Below are 24,315 nucleotides of genomic sequence, written 5' to 3'. Positions count from 1 at the left end.
GGGCTAAATTGATATTTCCCCTTAGCAATGTTGCTAAGTGGGAATATCACAAAAGTCTTTATTGATATTTTTGAAAGTGTACAAGGCAGCAGCTTTTACGCAAGCACAATAGCTAGTAACAATGATTACATAGTGAGAGCCTCTTGGTGTGTCTTCCAAATGACCCTCAAGCCCCTTCTTATATCTTCCTGTTGGACAACCAATGGCCTAGATTAACTCCTAATCAAAGGCTCAGATCGATTTGACTTGATCTTCGTCTTTATCTATAAGATTCACCCACAATTAGATTAATACCCATTAATATTTTAATTTTCGTAAGTTTAGACTTAGGAACCTCATTAAAAATATTAATTATTTTAATATAATCGTCTCTGGGTGGAATTTCCCAAAATGGTTTTTGGGTTCTTTGGAATGCATGTACCCAAGACTCCCAGCAAAATTTGAGGCTTGGAGCACATCTGATGCTACCCCAAATCAACATGTAATGTGTAGGATGGAGCAATCGTGGTACATGAGGTGCCCCGGCCTTGACTTTTACACCCTTCTTTATATGCCTTTTTCTCTTTACGAATTTTCTTTAATTAACTGCTCGGGGCTCAAAGGACAAGAGCATGATGTGTAAGATACAGCAGTGATTACCCCCTTTTAGCTAGGGCGATTCATTGCCCTCCAAGGGTTGGGACAATCATGATAAAGGAGGCTCATCTAGGGCCTATGGAACCAGGGTGATGACCATGGATTGGGGTAGAGCTCATGTACTGTCTTTTTCCCACGTCCTAATTATTTTTGTCCCAGCCATATTTTGCATTTTGTGGTACAATTACCTGTTAAATGTGGCCAATTATGTTTTTTCTTTTTCTTTTAGTTGCTTCATCCTCTGGGGCATCATTCCAGGCCTAATCCAAGGTGGGGGCAAGGCGATAGGGAGGTTGGCCCTATGTGGACCCAAAATAGAAATGTGGACCCAGGTGAGAGAAATGATGAATGGGGGATAATGAGTGGAAAGGGAGTAATATATGCGGATAAATGAGCAGGACCACGCACCCACCCAAAGTCGGGGTTTCCCAAGTAGTACCACCCTAGAACCAAATGGTCAATAAAGGAGATCCCATGGGACTTAAGATCGAAAGGTAACATCCAAAAGAGATCAAGGGGACAAGAGCACAAACTAAGCTCACCCTTTCCGCCAAATCCCCCCATCAATCCATACCCAGAAATATCCATGATAACTAAACTAGTAAACCCAATACTCAATTACCAAATGCCAAGACATACCTTTAGATTCATGAGGCCCACCTTCAGACATACGATCAATACAAGTGGGTGAGGGACCACATTGCTGGCTCAGGTGGCAGAGAAATGGCACAATGAGCTAGCAGTAGGATGCAAGGGGCTGCTGGCTGCCAACTGAGGTCCATCATGGAGAAAAAATTCTCCTAGGGATATCACCCATGAAGTGGTGGGTAACACTTCCCTCTGCTGGCTGGAAAGATACTTCTCCGACACTCCTTCCTGGCCTCTGGAACTAAAGACGTCTCTCCCTCTCAGCAAATCGAACTTGCCTCTAGAAGTTGTTGCGCTACCCCTGCATCAGCTTCTCTATGGCTCTTCTGCCTCTCTACAAATGCACTCACTGGATCTGGAATACTTCCTCCAGCCTCACTGTCTTTGCCCCTCACACACTGCTTCAATCTCTGGCTCTCTCTAGCAACCCACTACTATTACTCTGGAAATCAATCTGCCAAGAAATCGAACTTCTCGTGCTCTCAAGTGATTTCTCCATCACCACATCAATCTCCTCTTATAATCCTATGTTGGAGCACCAACGGCCAAGACTAAAACTTAATCAATGGCTAGGATCATCTGTAAATCGATCCGTGTGATTTTCTAGATGATTCTTGCCTTGACTTAATTAATACTAATTAATTAACCATATTCCCTAAGTTTAGACTTAGGAAATATTTAAAAACTGCTTAATAATCTAATTAAGTCATTTCTAGGCAGAATTTCCAGAAACGATTTTTGGGTTTTGGAGATCTCACATATTCTAGCCTCTCCACCAAATTTCGTGGCTAGAACACATCCAATGATACAAAAACAAACACCCAAGACCCTACTCTAGTGACCTCTTCAGACTCTTGATAACATGATATGTCATTTAGCGGTTGTTTTCCTTCTGTATGTAGTTCAATCCATGATATTTTTAGTAGTTTTGTAACAACCCATTAATAAAATTTTAGACCTTAAATTTTATAAATATATATCTATGTATTAAAATTTATAAAGTATGTGGTTAAACCTTATAATATGAATTTATAAATTATATTAATTAATTTTATATCATACATAATTTAAATATTATAAAATATACTTATATCATATATAGTTTAAATATTATGAAATATACTTTACATCATATAGTTTAAAATGTTATGAATTATATTACTTAAACTTTACACCATATATTAAAGGTTATAAAGTGTACCACATAACACCTTAAAGCATTATCGTGAAAACGCTATAAAAGTAGCAGTTATAAAATGTTATAAGATACACAAGGAATGTTTGATCGTAAATATCAACGAACCTAAAAAGGAATCCATATACGTATAACCAGCCCATTAATAAGGTGGGTGGAACCAGCTAAAAATTCATTACTGAGCGCCAAGGACAGAAGAAATATCGGAGAGAGCCATCAATGCGTAAGAGGCGGTGGCTGCAAGTGGGAGGGCGGCCACCGCCAGGCCAGGGGATAAATAGCAGAGGCCTGAACCGGGAGAATGGGGGGGAAATAAAAACCAGAGAAGTATAGACTCATGAGGAGGAAACCCGGAAGAAGAGATTTTTCAGTGGAAGAGCTTTGAGTGATCTGAGTTTTGGGCACGGAGGGACAGAGAGCCTCTGTGGAGAGCTTCTCTGGATTGAGCAACCAGGTTGCTCTGTCTGGTCGGGTGGTATTGGCCATCTCGAAATTGGATCAAATCAGTCAGCAGTTCAGGATCGCCAGTTCAGTAGCAGAACCGGGAGTCCGCCAACAGTTCAGGTAGGTGCAGATTACAGTTTTATGCATTACTGTTTTCAAATTTTATGAGTATTTTTATGGTTGCTGTAATTCGAAATAAGGGCGCTACACATGGTATCAGAGCAACAGACGATGAGGGCAGAGGTTGGGCTTTTAAAAAGCGTTCAGCTTGACGTTCATCAGAGTCTAAGTAGGGAATGTATTTTACCAGCTCCATAAACCTTATTTCGTACTCTTCCACCGTTTTACTTCCCTGGATTAGTGTATGAAAGGCTCTGGCTTGCTGTTGTTGAAAGTATGGAGGTAAATACTTTGCGCGGAACCTTTCCTCAAACAGATCCCAAGGAACGTTATCTGATGTAAGGTGTAGTTGCTTTTCCAGGTTTCCCCACCAAATCAAGGCACTTTCCTTTAGTTGAAACACGGCAATTTTTGTTTTTGCTGAAGGTGAATATTCTCTTAACCTAAAGCACCGGTTCATCCCCTCCAACCATGCCTCAGCGCGTTCACCAGCTCGACCTCCCGAAAATTCTGGGAGTCTAATTTTCTGAAGCTCTCTAGAGATGTCTTCTCTCGATCCTCTGGGCTCCAAATTATGTGGTTCCGCTGAACTGGTGGCTACATGCTGAAATTCCTCTTTGTTTTTAGCCTTAGTTGATTCCTTTAATGTCTCCAACAAGGCCTCCAAAGAGTTCATTATCACAGTCAACTCTGGCGTTGGAGCGTTTGATGTTGACGGTTGCCTTGGTGGTGACGAGGGTGAGGGGGATGGTGATGGCGACGGTGGCGGCATTAATGGTGATGATGCTGCCTGGTCACGTCGTCGTCGCTCATACGTCTTTACCATAGTAATGGTCCCTGAACACAAAATAAAATTTATATATAAAAAAATTTGAGGCGAATAACCGAATTTTAACACACCAATTTCTTTGCAACATCACATTTAAAAACGGGTATAGTTTTGCTATTTTTACCCGCTAGGCGGATCTTACTGGTACCGAGGTCAAGGAGGGTGGCCACGCGACCTCCTTGTCCTAATGCAGGGTTTTCTAAAAATGAATAACGCAGAAGTGTATGGTTATTAGCCCCTAAGGTAAGACATCCAAAGTTTATTTACCTAATGACATCCCCAAAACGAAAATGTTAGCTTTTCGTTTACAATGTACATCGGTAACATAACTGTCATACCTCAACCTGACTATAACATTTAAGGGGGTCATCTGTATCCATACCCTGAATAAATTACAAGGGTATGGATTAAATCTTTAGCTTGTATGATTACCAGCATTGACAACTTGGCAATAAATTGCAAGCAGTTTGCTATTGGTTCTAACATGCTGGTGCCTCCACTGATTGGCGCATGAATTAGCTAATTGAATTTCCAAAAGTCAGAAGTAATCAACTCAGAAGTAGTTCTTCCTTCGGGTGATGGAAGTGCGCTAATTTATGGTTTCCTGCCATGACAAAAACCTGAGGGCAGAATGTCACACCCTTATACAGGTGAGCACTGATTTTAATGCCTGCACAGACCAACACTACAGTTGCTCTGGGCAGAGGAATTTGAGGCACTTTTATAGCACATTTACAATATATATTATTTCCCAACAGTTTGATATTTTAATATTAAACGCCTACTGAGTGATATGAGCTGGCTATGGATTAAAACATGGACCACTATTATAACATGTAATTTTTAATGGCTACCATTATGCATACTCAACTTAATTGTTAAACTTAATTTATTTAAGTATATGGCACTCTTAGCATTCCACAGTCACAATCTCGGCATGATTGTGACCTCACAGCTATACATTTTGGCATTCTAGACACAGTCAAGATCTTGGTGAAAATAGCAGTCATGATCTTGTTCTTTTATGAAGACAAGGTCCTGATCCCTATCTCGGTGTAGCTATCATAAAGACCACATTGTTATGATCTCAATAAAGGTACAGCAATGGTGACCTCAATGAAGGTACAACAGGGATGACTTCAGTGAAGGTGCAGCAAGGGTGTAACTGTGATGTGCTTCCTGGATTACTGCTATGTGCTTCCTTATAGGATAAGGAGATATGGTGCGTAGACAGTAAGGTGTTCTGTGATGGAAACTGACTTGTAAGAGGAGTTTTAGATTTATTTAAAAGTTTAACTGTCTTTCATAAAAAGAACGAATAATCTAGGGCATGCAGTTAAGGAGTTAACAGCATTTCTCTTTGATGGAGAGCATAGGCAGTGAACCTTTAAACAGAGAACAGCTGCTTGCTGGCGAGCATTGTTTCTTTCTTTGAGCAAAGGATATGATTTGTGGATAGTTTATTTCTCTTGGTTAGAGTTTTGCAGCCATGGACTATGATTTTCCAATAATGAACAGAGTTTTGCACTTCTAACTCCTAACTTAGTAACTAAAATAATATTGCCTACTGAAATATTTTTATCATGACTGGGCATGTCTATATCACATGATCCATACATTGTACCTTATATATGGCAGTGCTACATGACTGCACATCATCACTGCACCTATACACTCTATCTATTTTCATAGTGCGTACAGACACTTCTGTAACACTGAATTAACTTCAACCTCTACATTTGTATATGTGTGCACAGAATAAACACGCATGTACACACACGTGTTATGAACTTATGTGTATGCCTATGTCTGACTGAAAACAGTGCAGGGCTAGCCATCCATCCCTGTAGGTTAAAATTGATGTATTAACTTTACGTAAGTAATATAAACATAGTCATATTTTTATACAATAGATATATACGAACAATAGATATATACGAACATGTCTTTAGATACACACACCAAATATATATGTGTAAAAACAATATATACATGCATGATGCAAGTGTGGAGCCATGTATGGATATACAGAGATGTCTATATCTATGTTTTTATCGAAGTCTATGCATGTTTGTGTTGGTGTTCATACATAAGTACATATATGATATGTATTTGCAATTTCGCATGCAAACAAGTTTGAATCTACATATATACCTGTACCTATTTATATTTTCATTTTCATAAATAATATTACAAAATAATAAAAAAAATCTTATTTTGTTATAAAATTTATGTTTACAGAATCAGGTTATCTGTTAAATTGTTGTTTTTGTTTTGTCAGGCTATAATAACAGTAATTCGCTTATTTATCCTTAAGATGTACAGGCATTGCATGAAAGTTGACATGTATCTATGATTGTCATCTTGTATTTATTTGTCAAAAAAATAGTTAGTTTTATAAAAAGGTAGTAATTTCTGGTAAGTATTGCTTGAGAGTTAAATAGCTAAAAGTCAAAATCGAATTGGTGATTTGCAGCAAAATAAAAGAACTGAATTTGTAACCGTCAAATACGTTCACCAACCAACTGCGTATTATAACCTAGCATGCAAAATAAATCGGAAGACAGTCATCTCTGATTTGGAAATGCGCGTGTTATTTGGAAATGGTTGCTTGGCTGTGACAATTTCCCCAGTTGTGAATCATGGGCTCACGACCATATTGGAATGCGACGTAGGTGCTCAGAATTCTTGGGATTCCGTCCTTTTGCAACCATATTTCCGATACCCAGCCGAAAGCCAATTAAAACGGCTAAAATCGAAACCCGCAACTGAACAGATCATTGCGATTTATAAATTTGACAATCCAATTAAAAATAAAATACGCCTACGTCTAGATATTCACAGGCGTGAAGCCACATCGATATTTCATGCATAGGTTTGAGCGAGGAGGGATGTGTTGAACCGCATAAAATCATATGGCTATTTGTTGCCACCTCCCCACTATTATAATGCCACGAACCTAAACGTCAGGTGGTTTGTCGTAACCACAGGAGGGCAGGTCACCGTAAATCGAGACCGCCGAAGATTATATTGGTATTATACAGTATTGGTATAAACCGCGGAATATATATGGTTGTTTGGCTGATGGCGTAAAGCCCCACTTGGCACACAAGACCCGCGTTCGATCCCCAACGTCGACTTAAATTCCTTCTGGCGTGTATTGCGGTATAAACCAAAGTTTATATATCACCATTCTGGTATTATTTCGACACAGTGAGGGAGGGTTTTGAGATCGCAAGCTTTGCGACGATATCCCTGCGACTCCAGTCAATCAGTGAACTAGAGGTGGTTTCCGTTATTTGTTTTGCTGCCCTATCTTTAAATGCATCAATTTTTTTATTTATTTGGGCGAACGACGGTCACGAATTCGTTGTCGAATCCCCGGAGGGGTTTTGTGCTTTCGTTGTTTGAAAGAAAGCGTTGTTCCGGTTTGGCGGTTCGAACCCGGTTGGGCTTCATATTTGGGTTAAACCCTCGCATCAAAGCCTTGGTAAGTATGTGGAAACCATCATCTGTAGCCGAGGCAGTAGAATGTAGCCGTTATGCAGAAGAGCACCTTGGAATCAAAAAGGATATGGGGCCAGCAGGGCCTTTTCAATCAGGGTTTCCAGGGAAGGCTCCCCGGAACGTTTTCAGAGGAGGTAGCTCGAGGCCACCTTACGGTAACAGGTTTACCCCAAGTATGGGGACAAGAGTTCCCATGGCTGTAAACACTATAGCTGCGGAATCGTCCAGCACCAGACCTTGGGCATCGCGAGGGACTACCGGTAGAGGAAGGGGTGCGAGAGGAACCAACATGGGAGGACGCGGCTCGTTCTCTAGAAACTCACACCTTAATTCAAGAGGATCAGCGCAGCTCAATTGTTGGGGATGTGGGGGGCCGCATTTCCAGCGTAACTGCCCAGAAGCGTCATCGGACATATTGCAAAGCACTGGGAGGGAGCCGATATCAGCCAAGCAAAGTAATCATAGAATTCATGCAGTAGTCAACCACGACCAAGCAGCCCATCAATCCACTGTAGTGGAATCTTCAGGTATTATCAATGGTGTAAAACTCAAAATCTTATTTGATACTGGTGCCACAGATAGTTTCATTTCGTCTTATGCATTAAACAAATGTGGGCTGGCAGCTCGTAGACAAAATGATTTCCACCAAGTGGAAATGGCCTCAGGAGAACTCCAAACCGTGGGCTTGAGTGTGGATCAATGCAAAATTGACCTAGGGGTCTGTTCGACTAAACTAAAAGTCTATGTCACCGCCCTAGGGACGTATGATCTTATCATAGGTATGGATTGGCTGGAAGCTCACCAGGCGTGGGTAGATTGTTATGGAAAAAGGATTTTGGGCTTAAATGATGAGGGAGAAGTAATCCAAATTCAAGGAGTTAAGAGAGAAATTTCTTTGCGCTACATTTCGGCAATGCAGGTGAAGCGTTGTTTAAGAAAGGGTTGTCAGGCTTATGCAATTCACGAAGTAAGCCAGGGAAAGGGACCATCCTTAGAACAATATCCGGTGCTAGCCGAGTTCCCGGATGTATTTCCAAAAGAACTACCTGGATTACCCCCGGTAAGAGAATTGGATCTCACTATTGAATTAAAGCCAGGTACCCAACCGATCTCTAAAACACCTTATAGAATGACAGCTCCAGAACTTCAGGAATTGCAAATCCAGTTGAAGGAACTACTCGATATAGGGCTTATTCGACCCAGTACCTCACCTTGGGGCGCTCCTGTAATTTTTGTGAAGAAGAAAGATGGATCCTTAAGATTATGCATAGACTATCGGGACTTGAATCGAGCTACAGTAAAGAATCAATACCCTATGCCGCGAATCGATGATCTTTTCGATCAAATGAAAGGAGCTTCGGTCTTTTCAAAAATTGATCTTCGATCAGGGTATCATCAGCTAAGGATTTCTGAAAATGATATCTCTAAGACAGCATTCCGGACACGTTTTGGGCACGGAGGGACAGAGAGCCTCTGTGGAGAGCTTCTCTGGATTGAGCAACCAAGTTGCTCTGTCTGGTCGGGTGGTATTGGCCATCTCGAAATTGGATCAAATCAGTCAGCAGTTCAGGATCGCCAGTCCAGTAGCAGAACCGGGAGTCCGCCAACAGTTCAAGTAGGTGCAGATTACAGTTTTATGCATTACTGTTTTCAAATTTTATGAGTATTTTTATGGTTGCTGTAATTCGAAATAAGGGCGCTACACATGGTATCAGAGCTATTTTCAAACGGACCTTAAATTTTATAAATATATATCTATGTATTAAAATTTATAAAGTATGTGGTTAAACCTTATAATATGAATTTATAAATTATATTAATTAATTTTATATCATACATAATTTAAATATTATAAAATATACTTATATCATATATAGTTTAAATATTATGAAATATACTTTACATCATATAGTTTAAAATGTTATGAATTATATTACTTAAACTTTACACCATATATTAAAGGTTATAAAGTGTACCACATAACACCTTAAAGCATTATCGTGAAAACGCTATAAAAGTAGCAGTTATAAAATGTTATAAGATACACAAGGAATGTTTGATCGTAAATATCAACGAACCTAAAAAGGAATCCATATACGTATAACCAGCCCATTAATAAGGTGGGTGGAACCAGCTAAAAATTCATTACTGAGCGCCAAGGACAGAAGAAATATCGGAGAGAGCCATCAATGCGTAAGAGGCGGTGGCTGCAAGTGGGAGGGCGGCCACCGCCAAGCCAGGGGATAAATAGCAGAGGCCTGAACCGGGAGAATGGGGGGGAAATAAAAACCAGAGAAGTATAGACTCATGAGGAGGAAACCCGGAAGAAGAGATTTTTCAGTGGAAGAGCTTTGAGTGATCTGAGTTTTGGGCACGGAGGGACAGAGAGCCTCTGTGGAGAGCTTCTCTGGATTGAGCAACCAGGTTGCTCTGTCTGGTCGGGTGGTATTGGCCATCTCGAAATTGGATCAAATCAGTCAGCAGTTCAGGATCGCCAGTCCAGTAGCAGAACCGGGAGTCCGCCAACAGTTCAGGTAGGTGCAGATTACAGTTTTATGCATTACTGTTTTCAAATTTTATGAGTATTTTTATGGTTGCTGTAATTCGAAATAAGGGCGCTACAAGTTTTCAACAGCATGTGCTTTATTTTGTTATACTTAAACTTTAGTTATCGATCAACAGATTTGGTTTCCCTCAAGGTAGAGTGAGACCAATCACTGTATGAACTATGATGTTTCTATTGATGTATTTTGAAATTTTGGGGTAATGCAAACTTAATTCAAAAAAAAAAAATCCCATCCATGATAAAGATTTTCTCCAAGCTATTTTGGCTAATTCGCCTTGGTATATTTTTAGGGAATGCATGTTATGCCAAAAAAGATACTCTTTTGTGTCGAGGAAAAATTGGAATGTGAAAAGGAGTGAAAGTAGAACGGAAAATAGGAGACCAATGCGCACTAGGAGAGAGAAAATAGGGTGGAGGAAAAATATATTACCATTATTGTAAATGCCCATTATTGCTATGTCACACCTCCAAAATAATTTACATGTGTTTTGCCACATTACTAATAACTAAGAGGAAAGCTTTTTCGGATTAATCACATATAATTTTTGTCATCAATGTTTTGAACCCTCTATTGTGGTTCATCATAATGACTCATCTGTAAATTTCACCACTTGTCCATTCCATGAACTGCCACATCACCACCAGAGTGCCCTATGTCACCCTATTATAAATAGACATACCAAAAATAGCAATCCCCTTAAAAATAGGAAAAATTAGAAAATGTCCAAAATGGATAAGGGGACCCTGCCATATATAGTATGCCTAAAAATAGGCAATGCAAAAAAATAGAAATATGTTTGCATGTCCACAATACTATACTTATTAGAATCAGAATCTCATGGAGAATCCAAATATGTTGTCAGCGCTCTCAAACCAATACTACTAAAAATAGAAATATATCATATTCTGACGGAATCACCCTCATCATACTCAAAACTCAATGGCAAGTCCGAATATGTAGCCAAAACTGACATGCAACCAATGCTAAAATTAGAAAGTGCTCAAATTCCCATGAAATCATACTCATTGGATTCATCTTTCTATAAAGAATCCAAATCATAATCAAAATCAAAATCAACTTGCAAGTGCAGCTAAAAATAGAAAGTGCTCGCATGTCACATTAAAGTAGCGCATCAAATTCAGAACCTCGCAAGGATTCCAAATATACCATTATCTTTGACATGTGAGTCTCCAAACATAACCTGTTAAAACAAGTAAGTGCCATGAATTTCACCCAATGAAGCTTCACTAGAATCCATAGGACTCCAAAAATGTAATCGATAACACCATACAAGCTGCGAAACTGTCTCCTACAGAGTAGGGGACCTACTAAAAACAACAACTCTCTCCAATATTTGCAAAAATTGTGTCTAAATCATCACTGAATCCATCATGCAACCAGTCTACCTGGGAATCAACCCTCGCTCCAAGCAAAACTCTATCTCTGAACCTCCAGCGTGATGAAATATGCTGGTCTTTAACCCTCCAAATTTGCAAGAGGTAAATTTAAGGGTTGACAAGCTTTCAAAGATATCCCAAACCCCAAAAACAGGAGTGTCGCCCAGCATAGTTCTTCAACTGTGAGTATAATCTCCAAGCAGTAAAAAGCCCCAATGTTTCGAGTTGTTAGAGCTGGCCAAAACCTCAAACCAAGATACACGCAGCCAAGACTATCACACAATCTATGACCTTAAGGACAAAAGATTTGGTTAAGACTTAGGTAAAAAGACATGTTGAAAATCACAAGATTATAATTTACCAAGGAATTTGCTTACTAAAACTAGAGGAAATTCGCCACCCAAAAGATCATGATGACATACTCCATGTCCTAGACTCTCTTCATCTATTCATGAAGGCTTCGTAATTTTATAATTTACACGTGTTTGAGCTAGTATGGATGTGGTTAATGCAATTAAGGTTGCCTAGGACCTTAAGTTTAAAAGCATCAAGAAAACAAAACATAAAATATTTGCGCAAAGGTGCACAGCACTTATCTAACAGAAACTCAAGATAACATACTACCAAAAGAGTAGGTATAAAGCAAAATAAGTGATTTATCTCAGATACATCATCAAAACATTATGCCCACCTCTAAATGCAAAAGCCTTGAAAATAAGAAAATATTTTCCCATTATCATATCCCTTCTAAAACTCTGCCCTTGTGAAGAACAGAGGAATGTTAGATTCAAAGGCAGGCAAGGGGCTCCTCTCTCTGAATAGATAATAACTTGGTAAAACATCAGAACCCTAGAATAATGAATGAAAACCAGGACTCGGCCTCCTAGTTTATTCCTGTCCTGTCAATGAAAGACAATGATACATGTCCCTTCAGGAATCCGTGGTTTCAGCTACAGGTTCGTTTGAGCATCTTACTCTGATGAGATATAGTATCCGATTTTGGCTCTCCTCATCTTGTAAAACCCTGTCTGTCACGATCAGGTTAAGGATGACAGAATGTCTTTTCTACATGCCATGACAATTTGAGCCCTCTCAAATTGGAAACAGTAGACTGTCTTCAGCACCACCAAATTTAGAGCATGTTTTAAGTGGTATTAAATTTTTCAGCCTGTTTTAGATGTGTAGGATCTTGTTATCCTAGTTGGTAAGCAATGCCTGCACTTCTCATTTACCCTTCAGAAAAGGTCCTCAGTCCACACTGCACCAAGTATTGAGAGACTTGCCATATAATTTTTCTTTTCACTAAAAAACATGTAGTATTGCCAATTTAAGAAAAAAATGAAAATAAGAATTTCAAAAGTGGGATAAGTATAGCAAGTTGCAACTTCACCACTAGATGAGGGTGGCCATTAATAAGTGATTATCCACTAGACGAGAGTGGCCACTAAGTGATAGAAGAGACTTTATATGCAAAGTGTCTGCCAATTTCTTACAAAATAATAAAATGAGAAAGGTAAAAAACAATGATTACCCATCGTGAATGCAACCAATGAAGACAAACGCTCCCTCATATAAGTTCACCGAAGTCACGTATCCCGAATATATCTGTAGAAAGAAGATATCTTAAAGTAAATTGTCATGCAAACATCTAATGTTACAACAGTTTAAAAAGTTTCAATGGTACAATTCACAGCCATTTCATGATTTGAAAAGGATAAACTATGATGAATGCTGCAATGGTATTGAGTTCTAACAGAAACAAAGTTCTAATATTCCCAACATGATTTGAAAAGGATAAACTATGATGAATGCCTGCAATGGTGAGTTCTAACAGAAACAAAGTTCTAACATTCCCAACATGCACGTGAAAGTAAAATACAGGAAAAAAACTCACATCCAAGAAATTTGATAAAAATATAGAAAAACAACACATTGAAAAAAATTGTATAAATGCAGCAATGACAAAATGACTGGGATAATACCTGCCCTGGATAAACAAAAGGGAGCTCGTACTGTTTCATCAACACAGGAAACCAAGCTTATTAATACACTCCAGACAAAGATCAAAAACGTCTATCTGAAATTGGTGCAAAAAATCTCCCATTCAAATAACTAGCTAAAGTCCAATCCACCCAAGAAAAGGTGATACATATACTATAATCGTTGAAACTAGTCTCCACAAAAATATCGGTGATATGATTAATACCATTCCTTCAACATAATTACTGCCAGTGCGTCTCCTCCCAGGATGGTAATCATAGTCAACCTGTATTAACAAGGAGATACAATAACTGTTAGAATAAAGCTTTTAAGTTATTCAGATAAGTCATGAACAGAATGACTGTCTAATTCTGTCAGACCTTTCTCTTGAATGTAATTAAATCAGATCCAATGCACTTCAATTTCAGTCAAATTTTATTGCAGAAATAAGCCAAGACTCTAACTTTTGCCAATATCGCCTTGGTTTACTAGTGAGCTCAATGGAGGATTAAGCCATCCACCAGGGTTCCACTCAGAGTATGGTCTGCACTTACCTTAGTGGCATATCTCCAAAAGGGATCAGGCCAGGTGCAAGTCCAGAATTCCCTGGGACTGATACCCCTCAATCCTGGCACCTAAGCTGAAGTTTGTGGTATGTGCTACAACCCCCAACCTCCAGACATATTCCTTGAAGCAACTTCCAAACAAAATATGTGAAATTTTATGGATGTTAATGGTACAAGTGATTCCCTAAAATCCAAGTCACCCAGAAAAAAGACAGAAGAAACATCATTTACAGTGGAAGAAATCAATATAATCCATGCGTGTCAGCGAATCAAGAGAGAGAAAAAGAGTGCAACGTAATGTACAGTTACTGTAAGTGAGCGGAAATTAACAGTGCAAATGCATGCCAATCATATCCTATGGATATACAGATATTTTTAACATATTTCTTGCAGATTTACCCAATTATAATAGTTTTCCCTTCAAAACCAACCCATATGGAATGAGTAGGTTTAAGTTTTATTGGTACAAGGGGTCATATTGGCCAACCCAATTTATTTATGTGAAATGCTTGCAACCTTCAGACCATTCTGTGACTCAGATCCCCACTTGACAGCTCCCAGGCAAGCTTAGGTCTTCATCCAAATATTTGTATCAATATGAGCAAGCTCATGAACCCTGGATAATTTTCTTATAAAGGATCTCAGCATAAACAAACAAACAAACAAAAATCTAAGAACAACAAGCCAGTGGTAACAAAGAATCTGAAGAAAGATGATCTGAAATGGATCCAAGAAATGGAATCAGAGATCCACTATGTGTTGGAAACACTGAGAGGGGGGTGAATCAGTATTTCTTAGCAATTCATAACTTATTAACCTTTTTCAGAGCATTAATTAATCTTCAGCATCAATTCAAAAACATAAATGAGCAGTAGACAGTAGACACAAGAATTTTTAGGTGGAAGACACCCTCCTAGACAAAAAACCACTGAACGCTTTTCTAATAACTTTGTGAGTACATCAAATGCTTCAGCTCCAACTGAAAAGAGAAGCCCTAACTCCCTTGTACTCTAGAAAAGCGTTCAATTTTCCAGCTCCAACTGGAAGGACACTCTAACGCCCTAGCAAGCTCCAACTTGCCCTAGCACCACCCTACCACCCTGAAGAGTTTTTAGGCTCCAACCTGAAGGTGACTTCAATCACCTGCCTAGCACCACCCAACCTTCCTAAAAATAATGATAAATCAAATCAACCATTGTGGGCCCCTGTACCAGGGACAATGACCCACTTACAATGATTTCCAACAAAAAAAACTCCTGCCTATTTTGCTTCAGATGTACATTAATATGAAAGCTTTTTGCCAACAATAAGTCTCCGACATAAACTGAAACAAAAAACCAAGTGACTTTTTCAATGAAGTGCGAGATATCAATGATGAAGGCCTGACTGCTGATTGATAACCTTACTGCAGTCAGATGCAAATTCGTTCTATAAATATTCAACTTCTGTCATCTAAAGAACATGTCCCTGTATGCTTGAAATTGGACAATGTAAGCCCAACACAAAACTCTTACTGCCTTAGAATGATATAACCCTGCCTGTTAGACTGCTGCAAAGGAGATATAGCTGATGTTTTCTGCCTGCAGGTGCCACTTGACTTCAACTGTATTAAAAACCCTGAATACAAACTGATAGAATGCATCTTCCAGTAAATTTGATAATACAATATATGCCACAGTACAGTACCACTGTCCTTATCAATTTGGAAACCCTCACTGTAGTAGACTGACTGTAAAAATTATGGCAAGTATGTATACTGCACTTTTTACTTTGCTCAAGGCCTTGCTTGCTTATGCATCATAGACTAGTCACCAGGTAAGGACAACAAAACTGCTGCCTTCAGAACACAAGCACTAAACAACAATTGCAAGAGCAACCATACCTTTGAGCAATGAGTATGCAAGAGCTGTCACTGGTTGTTCGATAATCTTCTTATAATGTTGGCAGGGTTGTCAAACTTCTTTAAGTCTTGAGCCCAAATGACTTCGCATCCTTATCTGAAGTAGATCCGCAACAACATCACTACAATCCTTTCAGAACAGGCCAAAGGTTTCAGGATCAAGGGACCTTTAAGCTACTTCAATCACAGTGGCTGTCAAGAAGAATACCGCAGAGATAATCAATCTTACAGGTCAGCAAGCTCCTTAGATTTGCAAGTCTGATTCAGATTGTGTCAATGGAATCAAGCCATAGGAATAATCTCACTCAGATTTTTATCCATACTTCGGAGAATTGATCTGAAGGTAACTGAGCCACAGAGATATAGTTTCGGTCTGTTTCAGAGTGGCAACTTCAGAATGTAGACTCAATATATCTGCTACTATGTAGGTCGGCTTCACCTCCTTCCAATAGTTATACAACCGTTATTTGTATTGAGGTTGTCACAGCCATTTATACTGAAATTTATCTCCTGAAGAAACCTTAGGCCGAGATTGCCACAGGTCTGTATAATTAAGTGCCAAGAATTATGCAACAGAGGTCTATAACAAGCCGCTGCTCAACAGGAATCAATGACTAGCCCACGCTCTTCATCAAGAGTAGACTTCACTTGGTCTGCAATGAATTTGTATGCACTGTACTTGTAGGAGAGTTTAATACATAGCCTTTGGTTTCGACCTGCAATGAATCACCCCAACGCCTAGTCACCTGACACGAGGATTTGGGATTCGATAGATACGGACACGTTGACCCCCAGAACAGGGCACGTTCGATATGTTATATATTATTTTATTAAAATATATATATATATATATAGATATATTAAAAATTAGATATTTCTTACACAAATTCTCATTCATGATACAAATTCATTGATTCAAACATAGATCTTCATCTAGATGTAAGTTTGACAGAGTAACATTATGCATACAAAATTACAATTACAATTGTGACATAAATGATAAATGATAAATTATAAATTTATAATACATATTCAATTCATCAATGATCCAATAGGAGAAAGACAAGATAGTAAGATAAAAATATTGTAGTTTTCTCATTAAGTCATCAAAATCAAAATGTGTTACTGAGTCAGCATAGTTTTTTCTTCCACAGTTCTTTCTGGGTCTTCTCATCCAGCTTTGGTTTTCTGGTCCACTCCTTCTGAAAGGGTTTAACCTCTTTGTTCTTTTGGGGGAAGGATGGTTTAGGAGGAAACCTACTCTTAGGAACAACATCTTACATGTCTCTAGCTTTATTGATTGCAACTTGTAGAGTGGCAGACTTATAGGCCTTATCCCAACCATGTAGAAGCTAAGACAACCCTTCCATAAACAACATCACCAACCGTGCATTAGATATATCAGTGACCATCATTGCCAGCCTTTGAAAATTTGAGATATATGTCTCTGGATTGCCAGTCTGCTTGAGCTGTGCCATCTTTCTGAAATGAATCTTTGGATCCTTCTTGTCAAAGCGTTCAACGAGCTTTTGTGTAAACTTGTAGTATGAGGTTATGCTCTCATGACCCAAGGTCACTAACCCATGGTACCTGTTTCCACACAATCTAGCAGGGGTCCTAGGAGGGGTACTTAAGGGACAACTATTAGACCAAGTGACAACAATGGGACAGAAACCCTCTATCACCTCAGTCGGTGTCCCTTGCTCTTTACTGTCTTTCATTGATGGGAGGAGTCCCCATATGGAAGAAATGACTCATGATAATTGGATGAGTGATAAGGTATGAAGTGATTCCCAAGGCTCATTCAAGGAGAGACCCAATGCTTCAAGGGAAGCTAAGGGCTCTCCAAGAAAGACCTATGAGGAAGACCTAGAACTGGGGTTAGACATATTCAATAGTGATGAGTATGCCTAAGGTCAAGACCTTCAATATGAAATAGGACCTCTCTAAAAGTATTGCAAGATGACTTGTCACTTGTAAGAAAAATTTCGCTCCTCTAGAGATACCTAGAACGAAGCTTATGCGAGACCTAGGGTTTATGAGTAATTGTGGGAGGAGCTCCTCCGATGTGTTCTCTAGGTCAAGATACGATAGGGAAAGGGTCAGGAATGATCAATTCCTTTGAATTTTATGTGCAAATGACTCTCAATAAGACCACCAACCCAAGACATTGAAGATGAGCTTTCAAGGATGCAACAAGGGCTTGAGTTTTCTTGCAAACCAATAATGGGAATTGCTCAAAATTGGAGGGCCACTAGAGGAGATACCAACGCATAGGAGACACCAATGCACATTCTTGTCCAATTGCTTTTGCAAAATATCTTCTCTAATGCAGTTTGCAGGCAACCCTTATTGGCCCTCTAGGAGAGGGGCTGAAAATTTTTGGAGAGAGAAAAAGAAGGGTAAGGAGAAGGTGACCACCAATTTTACTTGGATCAGTGCCTAATCCTTGGGCTATGGAGTCTATGATGATTTAAAATTTCACCAAAATCATCTTCAAGGAGGCTAAAAAGCAATGCCCTAGCAACCACTCTTTAACATTTACCCACCCAAGCTCTATGGATTTTCATGGAAGAAATTCAATTCTAATCCACTAGGAACATTCATCTACTTGCCATACAATGAGTAACATGTGCAATTGCCAATCAAATAACCTTTTACAATGATATTCAATAAAACTAGGGCACAAAAGCATTAATTAATTGCAACAATTCCACACATTAGACATTATTCAAGATAGATCTTCAACAAAATATAACACTTACAAGATGACAAGAGATATATCCAACCATAGAACAAGAAGTAGCTCCAAGATAGAACGAAAATTTCAGCTTCCAAATATCGAAATGCATCAATAGATCTCCAGTAGACATCCAAGAAGAAGTGCAAAGTTCGTACAAGAGAAAGAATCCAAGAAGTAATAATGATGCTCTCACAAATGAGAGTCTCATATGTTTATATGATCCTATAATAGTTCAAATTAGCCTAATAGCCCCAAAAATGATAAAATAATGTGCAAATAACATGTCCTTGGTGACAAGCCCACCAAATAGCTCATATAGTAAAGAAGAAGCCATCCAAAAGTGAGCCGAAACAATAAAATCATGGTGTAGAAGGGCCGTTGGAAGGCTGAAATGAGTCCTCAAAGTGCCATAATGAGAGTGAGGGATCCATGTATGATAGACAAGGGAGTGCCCCCTTGATCTCGAAGGAAAACATCATGTGGTGCACCAAAGTGGCTCTGGGGCACAAGTAGTGGTCTCATGGGTATCCTAATGAAAAATAAGCCTATAGAATGCACCAAATGAGGGCATGGAAGATGGTGCTTGCCTTTCCATGCCTCAAGGATGAGACAAATCTCCTTTGGGCCTTGGATCAACTGCCAAACCCTGTATATACTGCTAAGCCGACCGGGGGCACTGCTAGTCCAAGTGCATCATCTCGCATATAATGTGGGACAATGAACAAGCTACCAAAGGTGCTAAGGCTGCCCATTGCATGAGATAATGCTCCGTCACATGATGGAAACCCATGGCTCTCAACGCTTCCCCTACAAGTGTCAATATGATCCTTTGGTGGGTTTAGGCCCCAGTTAAGTTGCCCAGCCCATTATGAAACCACCTACTAATCTTGTATAAGATCCAATGTGTTTCCTCACCTTTAGGTACAATAATTCATTAGTGCATCTAAGTGAATCAAGCTTGTTAGTCAAGGGCACACATGAGACTTCATAATGGGTTTCCCTTCTAAATTTTGGGCTTTGAGCATGTAATGGTGTTACCTCCCTAGGTAGGAGTCGTTAATAAACAACCCTATTAGGTATTTCCAACCCCTGAAGGGAAGGACATGTCCAAGGTACATCCTTCAAGTGGTAGGTGTCATGTGAGTAACGATGAGATGGATTGGGACATAGGGGTCTCAATGCCAAATGCCATGGGCTCAAGGGTGGTAATAGTGAGGGATGTCCACATACTTGGGCACATGAATGTAGGAGGGAGCAACCATGGTACATGAGTTAGCCCGAACTTTGTTTTTCCACCCTTCTTCATTTGCCTTTTGCATTATTGATTTTTCTTTTATTTTACTGCTCGGGGCTCTAGGGGATGAGAGCATGTTGTGTATGATATAGTTGTGATTACCCCTTTAAGGTAGGGTGGTTCATCACCCACTAGGGACTTTGACACATGACAAATTTTCTTTTTGACTCAATAAACCTTAGAAGCATGAAGAACATGCTTTGACTAGAAAATAATAAAAAATATTTTTTCTTCTTTTTGCTTTTACATGAAATACATATTGATACAAGTATAATGATAAATATGAAGACCAAACCTAGTTACATTTTCATAGGATTTAGTAGGTAGATTGACAGAAAGGGAGAATAAAAGTTCTTCCAATGTTTCTGCCAAGAATAATGTTACAAATATTGGTGATGCTACCAAGGAAATCATCAACAAGAAGAGGAAAAAGAAGGAATTTCTCAGTGAGGAAAATGTTGCAACTCCCACAAGTGATTTATATAAGGTTCAGAAAAAAGAGCAAGAAGATATGAACCCTCCAAAATCATCCAAAGTAGTAACTGATTTTGTCAAGAGTAAGACTTCTTCAAAAGAGCCTGAGAAGCAAGTCCTGAAAGAAGGGGATGACTGGGAAGATGCAGCTCAGCTTTCAACTACAATGAATCACACAATTGTTTTAGTTGCAAAATGTTCTGGAGACAGAAAGTACTATATGTTGTTGTTGTCAATCATGGATCAGTACAAGGACCTACCAAATCATTGTGAAATTTGTCCAGACACTATCGAATTACTTGGAAATTCCCGAGCACTTGCAAGTCATGTAGGAGAGGCTGATGCTCCTGTAACTGTCAATGAAAGTGTTCGCCCTGTTGATGACATTTTAGCAGGTCATGAAACCACCTGCAAGGCCGACTCCTACGAGGTTGTTGAGGAGAGGGATGGCAATATTAGGTTCCTAGTTGCCATTGATGAGAAAGCTTACAATGTGAAAAACACTGTAGCAATTAATCAGAGTATGGTAGATTACCACATGGCTGTTGATCAAAATATCTGTAAGTTGGATGACATTGCAGCAGTCGATGCGTGCACCAACACTGGGAAGCCTAACACTAGGAACTCTAACTTTCAGAAGGATGCACTAGAAGAAAGTTCTGTATAGAGAGTCTCAGAAGATGTCAGTGAGGTTGACTATGATTGTGATGTTTATAAAGGAAATGATGGACCTATGGAAAGAATGATGAATGGGCAGAGAAGCCTTCTCAGTCCCATTGAGCTGGCAAATCCCTCTTCTTGTGCTCACGCATTAACAGAAGATTTTGAACCTGGTAAAATCCCAGCCATATTTGGAATCAATTCTAACTGTTTTCCCAATCAACAAAGCAAGAAGTGCCCCTTTCCTCGTTCAACAAAAACAATCTAATTGAAGGGCAACTATTCAGAAAACTATACCATGAATGGCTGTCACTAGTTGAGGGACCCTCTTTGCATGAACCAACTATATCAACACTGGGTAATGAAGCATTTTGTGACCATTCTGAGAAGGCAAATAGAGGAAGTCAACCCTCAGAAAGATATGATTCAGGAGGAAGCATTGAGCACGGCACAAATATCAAGCTTTTAGTACAATTTTTTTTTCCAAATAAAGCCTCAACGGAATATGCCTGTAAACAAACACAAGATGAGGAAGACATAATGAGACACATAGGTTGGTTAGTTCAACAACATGGGAGCCTTTCAGAGGCCATGACTGAAGACTATGAGCAACATAATACTAGGAACAGTCTGAAATTTTTTGAGGACATCCAACCTTGCTATGGTGGAGTGCCCAAATTGGAAATGGCTGCTACATCAAATTCTGGTCTTGGTCAATCAGCAGCAAGCATGAGGCCGAGTAAAGGACACTATTTGGAGCCTAAATCACATAAGAGGAAACTTGAAGGAAGTTTTGACTTGCATGTGAAGGACAGAAAATCTAATGAATCACCAAATACAGTGCCTACAACCACGACTCCAGGCAAATCCTTGGATGAAAATCGAAACGATGCACTTGACTATAGAATCCTTGGAAAGATTGGATTGGGAGACAAGAAAGATCAGTCCAAACTGTCCACACAGCCCAAAAGCAATACTGCTACCACAGTAAATCATACTGGACTAAGACAAAGATTAAAAGAAATTGATGAGAAAGTATGTTAGATACAAAACAAAATTAAGCACGAGAGTATGTCTTTACAGGAAGGAAAAATGTTGCTGAGTAATATGAAAGTGTGACGTGGCCAACATCGAAAGCATAAAAAAACCCTGGATCAAGGATTGGTTTCCTTGAAGACACGGATCTCTCAAAAATAAGAGAATGTGCAAGACATTAAGGAAAAGTTGGGGACCTTGAATGTTGGTTTAAGGATCAATAACCCGATGCAGATTCTATTAGGCAAGAAGCATTAAAGACCCGAAAGAGGCAAGAGGAACATGAAAACCAACTGATTGGCAAAGAACACAATAGTGATGAAACTGTTGAAACAAGAAAGGAGGAGGTGGAAGATATAGGACCGAGAATAGAAATTGCCTGAGCAGTAGCATATACTTGTACTTTTTGACCAGAATTGATCTATGAATCTGTAAATGAACGGAGTGACTATTGTAGGGAGACACCCCTCGCTAGCATGTTAGTTATTGGGCTGCAAAAACTAATGAAGGATGCTGTAAAGTTCCAGGAATAGATCTCATGCTTGGAAGTAAAAGGAAATTTTTTGCAGCACCCAGGTTTGCCATTGCTTGAGGACAAACAATGTCGGGAAGGGGGAACTGTAATGTCTCGTATGGATTAATTGCTTACGGGAGGACGGAGTAGCCTATCCAACCCCATAGGCTATAGGGGGAAGAGGGGGAAAGCCCAATTATCCAATGTTTGGGGCAACATTGGGTAAATTTCAGGTCGGCTGGGGAAACAATCCCAAATTGGTTGTTGCACTTACAATCGCTCACATTAGAGTGAACCCCATGAGAAAATCTGTAAATAAAGGGGGATTGGAATAATTTTGGATCATCGACTTGGATTGGAATATCTCTGATTTTCTTGAGCCTGAGGCTCTGAGGGTTTTAAGACCTTTTCTTCATGATTGGTTTCGGCGGAGGTGATCCCACCCTAGCTAATGCCTTTGTCTAGTTTTAGTGGAGCTGATCCCACCCTACCTAGACACCGATTTTCTTTGTTCTAGTACAACTTATCCACTTGAAGCAACTCATCACTATCTTGGTTAATAAGGAGAAGTCTCCATGGCAACGCTGAATAGTCATCTGTGTCTCAAGCCAGCGAAGGACTATCTATTTTACCTGAAGCTGACATCTGAGGTTTTTTGTGTGCAACAGTTTATTTAGAGGACAGTTTGAGGTAGCAGGGCTGCAGCTGCAAGTCGCAGGGCTGCAGGCCTGAAGCCTTTAGGCCTCATCTGGGTTCAGCCTCCCTTCTTGAAGACAACATGAAGTTTGGTCCTTAAGGTAGGAAGTTCAGAGCCCTTGAATAGTAAATATTAGGGGTATAATTCTGTGATTCGGTCAAGCTGTGTAAGTCACGTGGGAAGACTGAAGTAGCAGGCTCAACTACGCATTCTGGGCAGTCTTCTAACCCACCACACTAATTGGCACCAAGGATTGGCGGGTCTGTAGCAGACAGACAATTAAGGCATGACCAGTCCTAGTAGGCAGAGGGCAAGTAAATTATCCTACCACAGTTACAGGTTGAAGCATCGGGCAGACTTAACAAAATAACGACTTGTAGCAAGACATCCAATCTAGTTAGGCCATCATTAGCACAGTCGAACTTAATAGATTGATGTCCAGCTGTTCCTGGGTCAAGTATTCTTTAAGCGAATTGATATTGTTGTGGATTAGTCTCCTTGAATTTACTGTTGAATATTAATTTTATAAGTGGAGAATGTTCTGGTTGCATAGGCTTGCTGTTCACTGAACAATTAGTCTTAATCTATAGTAATTGCAGAAGAATTTATGATTGTCATGCATCTTTTACATCATTGAGGATATCTAGTGTTATATGGGCAAATGAATATGCATTGCTGTTATGGTATATAACCCTCTTCATAAATTGTTAAAACCTTAGTAAAAAAAGGGAACAAGGGCAAAAATTACCCTAGGACATTCTTGACTGTGAACTTGTTCTCTCACCTTACTAGGGGGGTTAGTCTTTAGCCCTAGTCCAGTGGGACCTCCTTTAAGGTCTTAGGGTAATAGGAGGGGCACTACTTCAGAAACTTGGATTGAAGTAGTGTGTCGATAACCATTTCATACTTAACACCTTTCATCTTTCCCTTGATGTCACGTCCATCCTTCGGGTTTCCTGTCATTGGTTCATTGGGATTTGATGCCCTGATTTCCTCATCCTTGAGTCAGGGCTAGAAAACTTTGCCCTCGAGGTTGATGTAGCTAAAAGAAAGGTAAAAGCATAAGATGGCCACAACAAAAGAAAAAGAAAATATAAAATGCAAAAGGT

At 39.5% G+C, this 24,315-nt stretch overlaps 1 protein-coding gene across 1 annotated transcript in view; it reads right to left on the bottom strand.

Annotated features, from left to right (window-relative positions):
* PDE312 (Nucleic acid-binding, OB-fold-like protein) overlaps positions 1–17,267 on the bottom strand; it is a 399,789-nt gene extending 382,522 nt beyond the window's left edge. The window contains exons 1-4 of the mRNA XM_089387580.1: positions 17,172–17,267; positions 13,550–13,609; positions 13,326–13,355; positions 12,875–12,948 (exon numbers count right to left, since the gene is read on the bottom strand). Of these exons, the coding sequence (XP_089243706.1) occupies positions 12,875–12,948; positions 13,326–13,355; positions 13,550–13,609; positions 17,172–17,267 (260 nt within the window). The remainder of the gene's footprint in view (positions 1–12,874; positions 12,949–13,325; positions 13,356–13,549; positions 13,610–17,171) is intronic.
* Positions 17,268–24,315: the final 7,048 nt, after the last annotated feature.

Source organism: Pinus tabuliformis, chromosome Q (assembly GCF_031772625.1).
Source record: "Pinus tabuliformis cultivar Carrire ecotype Pingquan chromosome Q, CPIR1, whole genome shotgun sequence".
NCBI lineage: Eukaryota > Viridiplantae > Streptophyta > Pinopsida > Pinales > Pinaceae > Pinus > Pinus tabuliformis.
This window is presented reverse-complemented; position numbering and strand designations above follow the sequence as displayed.